We start from the raw sequence: 14,903 nt of genomic DNA on the forward strand, positions 1-14,903 counted from the left end.
ATGTAATCGCTTTGCTGTAGATATCAAAGTATAAATACTCCACCTGTGGCAAATAAGTGAACCTCTCAAACTCTAAAATGATCGAACTGTGGAAACTTTGTAAATAATTAGATTCTGTTAAAATTCTTGCCCTCCAAATTCATCCTCAAAGATTGAAAATTTCTCCCTCAAAATTCAGTTTTATTGTAGGACACTTACATTATAAAAGATGGAAATGGAAAAATTCTAAGGTAATATCTTCGCTTGTAAATTTCAATAGGTTTGAACAGATATAAAAATCCGTAGGGTGTGTTTTAAGTAAATATGTCGGGTATATCAATAATATATTTCTTCATTTCCTTTAATCAATATTGCTGTTGGTATAAGTGAAAACTCGATGCTCATCGAGATATTTGAGAATCTTTCTAAAAACGCATTACCGCACCACGTGCGATAACATCAAAAATCCAGTATCTTTCGCTTAAAATAGACTTGTTTTATTTATTTCCCCAGCCCCGTAAACCTTTAACGAATCCTGTGAGTCCAGCCTGGCCGCCCTTCTTGGCTTGATCTCCCAATTTCTCCCTCAAATCCGGAAAGTCGACCATGTTGAAGGCCAAGTCGAAGAACAACGGTTTGCAAGGGATAGGCTGCATGGATGGTGCTAGTTTATAATTGGAAAATACTTTTTATTTCAATCGTTTTTTGTAAGCAGTCCAAAGTTCCTTCTTATATTCCAACGCGGCAGCTAACTTGTCTTTTACCTCGGTGATACCTCTACCAACAACAGCTAAATCTGCTCCAGATTTTACAACAGATTCTGGAGTATTGTACTGTTGACCGAAATTGTCGGAACTTTGGCCGAGCTTCACTCCAGGGGCCAGCTGAACGAGACCTGGATTCGTGAATATATTCGACTGACAAACGATGCCAGTGTCACGTAAAACTGTGATCAGAAATAATAAAAAAAAGGTAGTTGAGCCGTAGCCCAACTTACTACTTGTTTTATTTCGTTTTTACACAAATTATTATACACAGATTACAATGGCACTTGGTAAAGGGTCCGGCGAGTTCGGAAGTTAGAATCAAGACTATCCTCTGGTCGAAATACAGTGGCTTATATATACGTATCTTATCTTATTATAGCGGATGTATAGTTTATGAACGAGAATGAGAGCTCCTGGATTGTGTTACGGGAATTGGGCCCGTTACACCAGCGACTATGTTCGAATTTTGTGCGATCGACACTGCGTGCCGAACGTACTCGTCATTTGTTAACGCGCCTTTAGAGGACATCTGCGCCAATATAAAAATACCACGCGGTTCGTTAGCATTTCCTAACGCATTTTTTAATCCATCTACTATGCTCTTTCCTGCTATCGCATGCACAGTAACAATACCTGCCCATTCCGCAATTTTGTTAATACCCTTTTGGTATTGCAAAGACACCGTGTTGCCGATATCCGCGAACTTCCGGTCCTCCATTAAAAGAAAATCGTGCTTCTTAGCCAAATCTTGCAAACGCTTTATAAAATCACAGCTGAAGTCTTCTACTATATCTTCGTGCGTTTTTAGTACCACAATGTGTGGTCTTACCAAATTTGCTAATTGTAAAATAGAGTCTGCTTTGGTCAAGTCTGCTGCCAAGCACAAAGTAGATTCTTTTGTTTCCATTAGATTAAATATTTTAGATGCAATCTCGTTTGTAGCCTTATTAGCGCGACAGTAAAATGGTATTTTCAGTCTGCATTCTGGAACTTTGAAAGAAGCTATTTAATATTCTATGAAGTAGAAAATGATGATGCAGCGTAAAATGTTATTTACCTTGATTAACGATAACAGGAACTTGACATAGCGACAAGTAGTTTAGTACATCTTTTCTTATCGTTGGTGTAATCTTGTCGACTTCCACGAGGTAAGCCAAGAGACTGGTGACCGAGTACGAACTCCACATGTTTATACCATTAGCTTCAATATTCTTTTTGCCACCCTGTTCTCTGTCAATCACTACAAGAGCATCTGTTACCTTCAAACCCTCTTTTCTTAAAGTTTTTACAGTCTCTAGGATACTGCTACCGCTAGTGACTACATCTTCAATGATCACACAATTATCTCCTAATTTAAAATGGCCTTCTATCATTTTCTTTGTGTCATATGCCTTTTCTTCGTTTTTTTTTATTAACCTGGGGATAATAAAATCGACAAATATCAAAGTAGCTAATGGTAAAGCAGTGTAAGGTACACCACAGATCTGAGATACGTTATATGAATAGGTATGTACTTATGTGGTTGCTCCTTCTTCATGATATGTAATATTATTATCTGCGCCATTTCTTGTATGTGAGGTGGTGTAATTGCAATAATCATTCTTATTCCCTGGATGAGATAACGAGATTCGTCACTCACTAGTTCGGTTGCTATACAAAAATAATTTTCGAGGTTCTTTCTGTACTTCGGTTGCATTCCTTTTTTCTTCCTCGTCACATTCTAATAAATATTTTATAACGTGTGTCATGGTGCATTGTTCCCCCGTGATCGCACCTATCATGTCTGACCAATCAGGTTTCAGATTTATTCGGTTTGACCGAATGGAAAGTTAGTAGGATTAATATGATTATTCCATGCATTTTTAATATAACCTTTTGTAATTGATATCCAGGAAGACGTTAAGATGTCGGTGCAATTTTTCAACGTGTAATTGGAATAAAATTCATTTATCCCTCCATTATATTTTAAAACTCGTTTTAAGAGTTTGTGACGGAAAATTCTTTTCGTTTTCCCCATAATCCTTCGCTCCATCGCTTGAAGAACAGACGTTTTATTGGTCGGTAAATACACAATTTTAACGTCTTCATCTTCTCGTAGCGGAATTTTATGGTCTTCGGAATTATCCAACAGAAATGCTTTTCCTGATATTTTTCTTTGCTCCTGATATCTTTTTACAGATGAAATTGTTTACAAAGCAATCTAAGAATAATGTTTTGTTCATTCGTAGGTTCGGCTCCGATTTAAAAAATGCAGGAAATGAAATGCTATCTCCCAAAACTCTTGTTCTTTTATATCCGTAAATTATAAGAGGTTTAATCTTATGTGTGCCTGTGCCGCATTTACACATAAGTCAATTGAAATCCTTTCCTTTGTCATCGTGTGTCCGCTATGAGAACTTTCTTCCGTTCCAGCCGATGTCTTTGTTGGAAGTGTATGCCATAGCAGCGCGCTTTCGTCCATATTATAAACATTTTCCAAACTTATATTTTCTTCCTCTAACATGTTTGTAAAATAACTGCAAACTCATCTGGTACATCCTGATGCCCGTGCATGTTTGCTAAGCATATGCGATGATGCTTTTTAAATTTTAGTAACTAGTCACGACTCGCTCCAAATCGCGAACACGATGACAAATTTTCTTTCAGTTCCTTTGCCTTTTTTAATATGAAATTATTGGTTATACGGTCGCCACGTGTTCTTCTTTCCACGATCCATGACAATAACTCTGTATCTAATTGCTATTCTTCGTCGTTTAAGTTTGCATATATTTCTATCCGCAAGCCCAGTAATTCTTGACGCACCTCTTATAATACGATGGACCGTTGTGAGGCCAGTGCTACCGTTCCTTCCAGATTGTCTAGTTGGTAATTCTGCTCTTCGTAGATTCCTCAAGACATCGAAGCATCGCTGTATGTTCGATGTCCTTCTATGTGCCATAATTGTTACAATGTATATATCACTAATTATTGTCACCGATAGCGACAATTGACACTAGAAGTGAATAATACTGGTACGAAACTACAACGATCTGTTTCGATGAGAGTCAGATCTGCGGAACTTCAAATGTCGTGACCAGTCGCAAAGACAGTTGATACCCAAATTCGTACCTTTCCTTTTTGTGCCGTCTTTTATACAGATTTGGTGGCCGAAACGCGCACCAATCAACGATTAGCATTTGTCGCTATGATAAAATGACTCGTTACTAAGTTTTGTCTCTAGGCTATTGTCCCATGTTTTCGTGAAATTTTTCTGAACAGGACCATCGAGACAAATTAACATTTACTTTAATAATGCTTTCATTGCTTTATAAACATTAACGTTAGTACGCCGTACGTAATAACAATTCGGACAATAGGGACGAGACGATTCTTGTTCTCACAGGAAAACGAGGCTTCGGATCCAACCCTTGTTCTTCGTCGTCACATCTGCAACCCATTTGTTGCGCTATCGACGCTGAATTTCGAGAATCTCGTATCTAAACAGTGTCGTTTTTCCTTATCGTTCGATTATTCTTACTCCAAGATCTCTTAAAACTCTATAGAGTAAACTGTTTCTTCACACTCTCTTCTCTCTCTCACGTTCCTCACACGTATATCGCGCGTGGTTAACGCATGAAAACCCGCGAGCACCGATGGATATTATAATTTCGGAGATCGCTCTGAAATCGTAACGTTTTCGCGGATGCTCTAGATCGGTCTTGTAACAGTGTGTCAACACTGTGAGACCAAATGCCCGTTTTCCGAATATTCTTTCGGAGTTTCCCACGGTTTTTGGTACGTCCAGAGTACCACCGACGAATTCCGCCGATGTGTTTTATTACATCTTGACCTCTGTTCCACCGATTTCCGAAAGGGCTCGTCGCTTCAATCCAGAGAGGCTCCGCGAAGCGAAAAGCGAGTTTAAAGCGTTATTCGAAACAGATATATGCCGCCAATCCTCGAGTCCTTGGGCTGGTCTCATACACATAGTCTTAAAGAAGAACGGCACCTGGTGCATCTGCGATGATTACAGGAGTCTAAATAAACAAACGACTCCTGATAGGTATCCTACTTCGCATCTCCACGAATTTTCGACAAATCATCGCGGGAAGATGTATTTTTCGTCGCTAGACTAGCATAAAGCATACAACCAGATTCCTATAACTTTAGAAGACGTTGAAAAGACGGCTGTGATAACGCTATTTGGGATTTTTGAGTTTTTGTTTATGTCTCGAGAATGCCAGTCAAACGTTTCAGCGCTTCCTAAAGGAAGGCTGAGCACGCGAACCACCTTCGGGTTGTGTTACATCGTTTGCAAGAGCATCACCTTCGGGTGAACCTAAGCAAATCGCATCCTGAAATCGTCTGTAGAAACCATTTTTCGGTTTCCCAAGCCCAAACGAATCATGAATCTCCGCTGTTTTTGGGCATGGTAAACTTTTACCGTCGAAGTATTCACCGCGTAGCTCACCTGCTGGCTCCATTGAACGAGTTTCTTTGGGATGCCGGTGAATTCGGGGAATGCATTTGTCAAGACAGAGGAAGCTCTTGCTAAGGCGACCTTATTACTGCATCCCTGTCTTGGGACAGAGTTATGAATAGTGACCGATGCGTCGGATTTCGCGATGGGCGTGGTCCTCGAACAGCGGGGTTCTAAATCCCTTTGGGAACCCCTTGCGTTTTTTTCACGTATTAACACCTCGACGGACGTCGCGAGAAGGATGGCGAAGCATAATTTCTCCCCGTAACGACGGGCGAGAGCGCCGACACGCGACCGTCTTCCAAGATATAATCGAACCTTGAGGATTGGGGAACAAGTCCCCACAACAATGCAAACATAACGCAAACTATTGGTGCAAACCGAAATTACTTTCTTGCCATCCACACAAGCTATACCTCTCAACATCAAATACTTTAATATTTCGTTCTATGCCTGCGTATTCCATTATTTTTAATTTTACATTTAACATTTATTATATTATTTTAAATTATTCTCAATATTGTATATTCTCAAAAAATTAAAAGTGTTAATACGGCCAATAATCTATTGAATTATATTTAGTTATGGGAATAACCTTAATACTTTTCACTATTTGAGCTTTGAATTAGAACTTTTACTTAATTAAAGAACGTATAAAATACGTTCTCCATTTATGTGATGACTGCATTAACTGACATGATTCAACTCAATAAAAACAATAAGGAAAATGTCTTCAGTTTTTGATGGTTCGGCAAATACCTCCTTGGGTATTTCGTTAAATGAAACTCAAATGGTAGGCCCTCCAATGCAAGACGAATTATTCAGCATACTGCTGAGATTTCGCAAACATTCCATCGTTCTTTCTGCGGACGTAGCTAAGATGTATAGGCAAATCCTGGTCAGAGAGAAAGATCGACACTATCAACGCATTCTTTGGCGGTTTTCGGAGGATGAGCCAATAAGTGAATATTGCCTCAATACGGTAACTTATGGAACAGCCTCAGCATCATATTTAGCCACTCGCGTTTTGCATCAGGTAGGCAAAGATTGTGCGCAATTGCTACCCCGCACCAGCGAAACAATTCTAAGGGACTTTTATGTTGATGATCTCCTAACTGGATGCAAGACCTTTAAGCAGGCGCTTGAACTGCAAAATTCGCTAATATCAGCCCTGGCGAAAGCGGGTTTTCCACTCAGGAAATGGGCCAGCAACGATCCCAGATTGACTGACCAGCCGCACGGTGATAACCAAAGCCTAGAATTCAAATCTTTAAATCGAGAACCCAAAACATTAGGTCTTCTATGGTCTACGTATTGGCCGAAATTGCTCAAATTTTCGACCCATTGGGACTCATTGGCCCTGTCATAGTGAGGGCCAAAATGTTCATGCAGAGTTTGTGGCAAATTCAGATTGGATGGGAAGAAAGTCTACCACAAATCCTCCATTCCCAATGGTTGAGCTTTCGGAATGAGATTGCCGAAATTTCTTCCCTGCGAATTGCGCGCCGCGCTCTATCATCGCACGAAGAATTGTCCATGCACGGCTTTTGTGACGCGTCAGAACGGGCATACGGGGCCGCCGTATACCTGCGCTCCCGAGCAAAGGATGGCTCGTGGGTCGTGCGCTTACTATGTGCCAAATCTCGGGTGGCACCCTTGAAGATGATAAGTCTGCCACGCCTAGAATTATGCGGCACTTATTTATTGGCTAGATTAGTGGCAAGGGTCCGTGCCTCACTACGAATAGAAGCAATGGAAGTTCATTGCTGGACGGATAGTCAAATTGTGCTAGCGTGGCTCAAGGATAGCCCATCCAAATGGAAGACTTTCGTCGCAAACAGGGTCTCCGAAATATAAACATTGACAGAAATAAGGAATTGGGCGCATGTTATTTCCTCCGACAATCCCGCAGACCAACTGTCGCGCGGTTCGAGTCCATCCACGCTGAGGAATAGCAATTTATGGTGGTATGGTCCTCAATGGTTATCAGCTAATGCTTTGGAATGGCCCAGTAATGGGCCCGATTCATTAACAATAGAAGTGCCGGAAGCACGGCCTACCCAAATAATACAGTTAACTACTCCAGTCAACCGCGACCATGTAATAATGGATTTGTTAGACAAATATTCTTGTTACAGCAAGTTGCTGAGAATCATAGCTTACATTCTTAGATTTTGCCGTAAGGGCCAGCGCTCGAATAAGAGTACGGATAACGAGTATCGTGGCTCACTATCAGTTGGAGAACTCTTGTCGGCCGAGCGCGTCGTAATTCGATTCGTGCAAGAGCAACACTTTGGCCAGGAGATAAACACGTTGAGGGCCGGGAACCCTCTGGAAGGATCCAATTCTATACTTTCCTTAAATCCCTTTTTAGATGATCACGGGATCGTTAGGGTGGGCGGTCGCCTCCAAAACGCTCCGATAAGCTTCGCACGGAGGCATCCGATATTAATACCGAATTCGGGTCCATTGCCCGCGTGATTAATTAGGCGCGAGCATTTGCGACTGCTTCACGCTGGTTGCCAGCAGAAGCGCGCATCTCTTTACGCAAATTACTGGATTGTGTCTGGTGGACGGATTACGCGTAGGGTTTTGCGCGGTTATATAAAGTGTTTCAAAGCGAATCCTATTAGCGCGCAACCCCAAATGAGTATTCTACCTGCCGATCGGGTTACCCCCACTCGCGCTTTCATTACCTGCGGCGTAGACTATGCCGGCCCGTTTTTGATAGTGGACAGCGGGCGCTCGCGGATAATTAGAAAGGCTTACCTTTGCTTATTTATATGTTTCACCACAAAGGCAATTCATTTAGAATTATCAACAGACTTGACCACCGACTCGTTCTTGAATTGCTTTCGGAGATTCATCTCGCATAGAGGAAAGTGTCGTGTCATTTACTCTGACAATGGGACAAACTTCATTGGGGCGAGAAATGAACTAAAGGATTTGGGTGAGCTATTGGCATCCCGTGCTCACAATGAAAAATGCGAAACGACATTGGCCCAAGACCACATTCAGTGGCAGTTGATCCTACCGCGCGCTCCATACTTTGGTGGTTTATGGGAACGGGGAGTTCGGTCAGTAAAAACACATCTGAGACGCGTGATAGGGGAGCAAAGGCTCACATTCGTGGAAATGTGCATGATACTGGCGCAAATTGAAGCCTGCCTCAATTCCCGTCCCCTACATCCATTGTCTTCCGATCCATCCGATCTCAACCCATTAACCCCTGGTCACTTCCTTGTGGGAGAATCATTAACGACTCTACCTCATGCCGATCTCACTGATATTCGTCAAAATAGACTAAATCGATTTCAGTTGCTACAGCAAACGATCCAACACTTTTGGCGGCGATGGCAGCGAGACTATCTACATAATCTCCAGCAACGCCATAAATGGAAGCAGGGACACGGCAATCCTCTCAAGGTCGGGGACATGGTCCTTATCAAGGAGGAAAACCTTCCACCCCTGAAGTGGGCATTAGGTCGCTTGGTTGAGCTGCATCTGGGCCAGGATGGTATCTGCAGAGTGTTCACCATTCGCACTACCCGAGGAATGCTCAAGAGACCAGCGTCTAAAATTTGTATGCTGCCCATAGAAGAAGACTAAGCGAACATTATGTTTAGGATTCGAGGCGATTTATGGTGCGTCGTTCGGTTCTTGGAGTTTTATGGAAAGGTTCGAGTGTAGAATTTTTGACGCTCTATCTGTTTATGATACCAGATGTGAACGTTCCCATAAATCCCTCGAAATGTCACCCCCGGGACGGACCCCAGGTAGCACTCCACGCCGGACCACCGGGGTGGGAGAATTGCAGGGCCCGGTCGGTCTTAACAAACAAATGGGCGGTGCTATTTGCGGGATTAGGATTGGCTAGTGGACATCCCCATCTTGCGGAAGGCCTCCAAAGGGGTAGGGGTTGGAGTCAAGATGGGAGGTGGGCCAGGGGATTTAGGGCAGAATGAATTCTCAGACGGAAGCCAAAGGTGCTCTTGGAGTATGGTCATCTTCAATATACAAGCATGATGTGCACCAGCCACACTCAACCCGCGCTTGTTAACATTGGTCCTTCGAGCCGGATACTGTGAAAACGTCCACTAGTATTCGGAGTGTATAATCGTGCTTGTGATTTGACATATATCACTTGCAACGTGTGAATTCAACGTGAATCTACACTACCAGTTTTCCTCACGAACGTGTCAACATCCGAGAAGCTGAAGCTGTGACGCAGACGTTGGAACTCCTACGAGGACAACACATTGTCCAACATACGACAGTTAGATCACTGTGCCAAGCCTGCCGTCGGACACAGGAAAGCAACTCTCCAGCTGGATCATCGTGCCCAACCTGCCGTCCCAGACAGAGGAGCAACTCACCAATCCTTTGAGTACTCTCATATCCCGTAAGCTCCATCTTTCTTAATTACTTTGTGCTGACTCAAGCTGTGAATGTCTGTCAATATGGAAGAAAGGTTAAAACAATTGATTATGGAACGTGGTTATGTCAAATCGGCAATCACTCGCTTCAAAACGTATTTTGAATCATTGGGTAGTACTTCTCCCACGCGAGAGCTTCAAGAGCGAATAGACAAATTTGCACTATTATACGACAGATTCGAGTCAATACAATCTAAAATTGAATTAGAAGCACACGGGTCTGTTTCTGAATCCACGCACACACAAGAGCGCGAATCCTTTGAATCTATGTTTTTTAAATTAATATCGTCTGCTAAAGAACGCATCGAAAAAGGACAACGCGACCACGCGAGCACACCTGTATCGAGTCACGCATCGACGTCGCACGGGTCAGCAGATCCACAAGTCCATATCAAACTCCCGACGATACATTTACCATCATTTGATGGCGCGTATAATGATTGGATTCGTTTCCGTGACACCTTTGAATCGCTCATACATAACAATGAGAGTCTGACGAATGTTCAAAGATTCCATTACCTAAATTCAGCTTTGAAGGATGACGCGGCGCGAACTGTGCAATCTCTAGGCATCTCCGACAGCAATTATGTACTAGCGTGGACGGCATTAACAAATCGTTATAACGACTCCAATGCACTAATACAGCATCACGTTAAGGCACTGTTTGACATATCCCCCGTGACGAAACTTTCACACACGAACTTGAGACATTTATTAGATGATTTCACGAACCACTTACTAGCACTAGAATCACTGAATGAACAAGTATTTGCATGCAGTTCTATTCTTATACATCTCTTTTCAACAAGACTTGATGCATCTACGAAGCGCGAATGGGAGAAGCATGTGATGAAATATTCGGATAAGCCAACGTGGAACCAAATGTCAGAATTTTTGGAAAACCACTGCAAATATCTCGAAAGGATGGAAATTGATAAACCAGTAAGGTTACATCCACCATCAAATACTGTAATTAAAACGGCTGGAAGGTATAAGCGCGAGCACCCACCAACCGTAGCATCTTATGTAATCAGAGCGGTAAAGGAATGCCCTTTGTGCAGCGAAGAACATCCTCTCTACGTCTGCAGTCATTTCCAGAAGTTGTCACAAAGGGCACGTAATGATAAGGTCAAACAATTAAATTTGTGCTTTAACTGTTTGCGATCGGGACACAGCATTAAGGAATGTTCATCTGGACAATGCAAGAAGTGTTTCAAAAGACACCACACAACTCTGCACATTGAGGCTGACGCTTCGGCACTCGGCTCTCAGGTAAACAAAGCAATGGCACCTGAACCTGCCTCAAGCGTATCCCTAACCAGTACCCACTTCCATTCGGACGGAGTACACGTTTTATTACCAACCGCAATAGTTTACGTAGAAGACCGTCAGGGTAGGAAACACAGGTGTAGGGCCCTATTAGATCCAGGGTCACAGTCCAATTTTATGACAGAGGAATTGTCGGCTGAACTACGATTGCAGCGTGAATCATTTAGCGGCACATTTTCAGGCTTAGCGCGCAAGCTAAGTGTTGTGAATAGTTGGACCCAGACAAATTTGCATTCGTGTGTCACTTCATTCAAAACACCGCTTCGATGTTTGATCATTCCACAAATTACTGAAAATCTTCCAAATGTATCGATGGAATCCAATGCAATTCCGGTACCGAAAAACGTAAAGCTTGCAGATCCACAGTTTTATAAAACTAGAAAAATTGATATCCTAATCGGCGGAGGATTATTTTGGAAATTGATGTGCGTAGGGCAAGTAAACGTTGGGTCCAACTATCCGATAATGCAAAAGACACAGCTAGGCTGGGTAGTCGCGGGAGGAATGTGTTCATTTCCCTATAACAAGCAACAAAAACTTGCATGCCATCTCGTTACGAATGAAGACTTACAAAATCAGTTACAAAGGTTTTGGGCCATAGAGGAAACCAATGACTGTCCGTACAAAACGATAAACAACGAGTGCGAACAGTATTTTCGGGAAACAACTACTCGCGATGCAAGCGGACGGTTCATGGTGAGGATTCCTTTTAAATCAGAAATTAGCGGTCTCGGAGAGTCAAAACTCACGGCAGAAAAACGTTTATATGCCATGGAACGCAAATTTAAGAAGGATCCAGGTTTTAAGGGGGAATACATGGCCTTTATGAGGGAGTATGAGGAGTTAGGGCACATGACGCAACTCATAGACGACAACAAGCAAGACCGTGGATTTTATCTTCCACACCACGCGGTTATTAAGCAAACAAGCAACACCACAAAACTCCGTGTTGTTTTCGATGGATCGGCAAAAACGACCACCGGAATGTCACTGAACGACGTCCAAAGGATAGGGCCGACGGTGCAGGATGATCTGTTGGCAATCACGTTAAGATTTCGGAAGCATAAATACGTGATGTCAGCAGACATTGAAAAAATGTATAGGCAAATACATATTGCCCCAGATGAACGACGATTTCAAAAGATCTTGTGGCGAACTGATGACAAGCTTCCAATTCAGGTTTTTCAACTCAACACAGTCACATATGGAACTGCTTCTGCACCTTTCCTAGCAACGAGATCACTTACTCAGCTAGGCGACGACCACGCTTCTAATTTTCCGCTGGCAAGTCATGTCATTAAGAAAGATTTTTATGTAGATGATTTACTAACGGGTACGGATACAATCGAGGAGACAAATTCATTACGTCAACATATTACACATATTCTGAATACTGCTGGTTTTCAGTTACGAAAATGGGCATCTAACGACTCACGCATTCTAACTACACAGGACGCATGTCCGAAGAACGTAAGAATTCAATTCGACAAGGATCCAAAAACTTTAGGTCTCTTGTGGATGGTACAAGAAGATACTCTAAATTATTCAGTTACCATTTCTTCCGAACAACGCATAACGAAGCGCACGATATTATCAGAAATCTCGAAAATCTTTGATCCATTGGGGCTAGTAGGTCCAGCAACAATTAGGGCAAAGATGATATTGCAAAAATGATGGCAGCTTGGAACTTCGTGGGATGAGTCGCTACCTCAAGACTTGCATTCGGAATGGGAACTATTTCACCATCAATTAGCATCACTCAATGAGATTAGCATTCCGAGACTCGCGATTGGGTCAAAAAAGGGACTTGAGCTTCACGGCTTCTGTGATGCCTCTGAACGGGCCTACGGCGCATGTATCTACCTGAGGTCCATAAACGAGAGAGGTCAGTACATCGTTCGTCTCTTGTGTGCTAATAGTCGGGTCGCCCCATTAAAAAAAATCACGTTGCCCAGACTCGAATTATGTGGGGCCGTGTTACTGGCACAACTCGCCAATAAGGTCAAAACGGCATTAGAACTAGCGTTAAGGGAATTTTATTGGTGCGATTCAACCATTGTTCTTGCATGGGTTAAAGCGCCGTCAGACAGATGGAAAACCTACATTGCAAACAGAGTATCCGAAATTCAGCATCTAACCACTAATGCCTGGTCTCACATTAACACAGAAGAAAACCCTGCAGATATCATTTCTCGGGGCATACAACCAGCAACATTGAAATCTACAAGGTTGTGGTGGTATGGACCTACTTGGTTATCTAAAGATAGTAACTGGTGGCCCAAATCAGAAAATCTGATTGTGAATCAGGCAAGTGAAGACACTCTGGAACACAAGAATCCATGTGCATTAGCAGGAACTGTCAACAGTGACTGGGATTTATTCGACAGATACTCGTCATACAATCGGTTAATCCGGGTGACTGCCTATTGCCTGAAATTCATATATAGCGTTAAGAAAAAAAAGGGGTCAAATTCTAGTATCAGAAACGAAACCACCAACAATGCCTGTAGTAAGCATTTAACGGTACGGGACTTAGATAAAGCAATAATAGTTCTAGTTAAATTGGCTCAAAGGAATGCATTTTCAAAGGAGTTAAGACTATTAGAATCTTCAAGAATCATATCAAGAACAAGCAAATTACGGTCGTTCAATCCATTTTTAGATTCAAATGGTGTCATCAGGCTAGGAGGACGCTTGGCCAATGCACAATTAAACTACGACGAAAAATACCCCATCATACTACCTGCGAAACATCAACTCACCCGTTTGATTATTAAACATGAACATATTCAATTACTTCATGCGGGGTGTCAACTAGTGATGTCAGCAATTCGTCGAAGATATTGGCCACTCTCTCTTAGAACTACCGTGAAAGGAATATTGAGGCAATGTGTACAATGCTTCCGTGTTAAACCCAGACTTGCCAGTTATACGATGGGAGACTTACCTGCGTCCAGGATAATCCCATCTCGTGCATTTACGACCTGCGGAGTTGATTACGCGGGTCCGTTTCCAATTAAAGAAAAATCGCGATGCCGTGTAATACATAAGGCATACATATGCATCTTCGTATGCTTCGCAACTAAGGCAGTCCACATCGAGCTGGCAACTGATTTAACTACACAAGCATTTTTAAACTGTCTGCGACGTTTCTTTGCGCGTCGAGGAATGTGCGCACACATTTATTCAGACAATGGCACAAATTTCGTTGGAGCCCGAATCGAGCTAATCAGTTTAGGCGCGCTATTGTCCAGCGACAATCATAAGTCTCAAATGACTGAGTTCTGCAGCACAAGAAATGTTCAATGGCACTTTATCCCGCCCAATGCACCGCATTTCGGTGGATTATGGGAAGGCGCTGTGAAATCAGCAAAGTACCATTTGAAACGAGTGGTTGGGGAGACCAATTTAACCTTTGAAGAATTATATACAGTACTGATACAGGTTGAATCATGCATGAACTCCCGACCATTATGTCCTTTAAATGACGATCCATCAGACCTCACTCCTCTCACACCTAATCACTTCCTTATTGGTGGTACAATGACATCGCTGCCAGATGCTGATGTTCGACATGTCCAACCAAATCGACTAATCAGATACCAGCATCTTCAGTATATGTTGCAGCATTTCTGGAGCAGGTGGCAAGGGGAATATTTACATCAGCTGCAGCAGAGGCATAAGTGGCAACTGGATAACCCATCCAAATTCAGACTAGGAACACTGGTGGTGGTCAAGGAAGACAACTTACCACCATTAAGATGGCGCACAGGACGGATTATTGAGCTCCACCCTGGGAAGGATGGAAATACGCGTGTGGTCAGCATCAAACTGTCTGACACCATCTTAAGGAGGCCAGTTACGAAAATTTGCATCCTGCCTGTCGACGACGACCTTGATCAACCACAGACAGCAGCGCAAACAACTGCATAA

General features: G+C 42.7%; 3 protein-coding genes across 3 annotated transcripts; 2 read left to right on the forward strand and 1 right to left on the reverse strand.

The window, feature by feature from the left end:
• Positions 1–668: 668 nt before the first annotated feature.
• LOC143258744 (uridine 5'-monophosphate synthase-like) lies at positions 669–3,684 on the reverse strand. Its single transcript, XM_076525966.1, has 4 exons — positions 3,549–3,684; positions 1,804–2,259; positions 1,194–1,730; positions 669–925 (listed from the first exon to the last, which is right to left on the reverse strand). The coding sequence occupies exons 1-4, from the start codon at positions 3,682–3,684 to the stop codon at positions 669–671; spliced, it is 1,386 nt and encodes a 461-aa protein (XP_076382081.1).
• A 2,401-nt stretch (positions 3,685–6,085) lies between these two features.
• On the forward strand, positions 6,086–8,814 carry LOC143260480 (uncharacterized). Its single transcript, XM_076525967.1, has 5 exons — positions 6,086–6,187; positions 6,242–6,446; positions 7,118–7,384; positions 7,442–7,599; positions 8,005–8,814. Exons 1-5 carry the CDS (start codon positions 6,086–6,088, stop codon positions 8,812–8,814), a joined length of 1,542 nt encoding a protein of 513 aa, XP_076382082.1.
• A 352-nt stretch (positions 8,815–9,166) lies between these two features.
• Positions 9,167–14,903, forward strand: LOC143260481 (uncharacterized). The gene is made up of 4 exons (XM_076525968.1): positions 9,167–9,202; positions 9,487–9,607; positions 10,171–12,599; positions 12,651–14,903. The coding sequence occupies exons 1-4, from the start codon at positions 9,167–9,169 to the stop codon at positions 14,901–14,903; spliced, it is 4,839 nt and encodes a 1,612-aa protein (XP_076382083.1).

The sequence above is a fragment of the Megalopta genalis genome, chromosome 13 (assembly GCF_051020955.1).
Source record: "Megalopta genalis isolate 19385.01 chromosome 13, iyMegGena1_principal, whole genome shotgun sequence".
Lineage (NCBI taxonomy): Eukaryota > Metazoa > Arthropoda > Insecta > Hymenoptera > Halictidae > Megalopta > Megalopta genalis.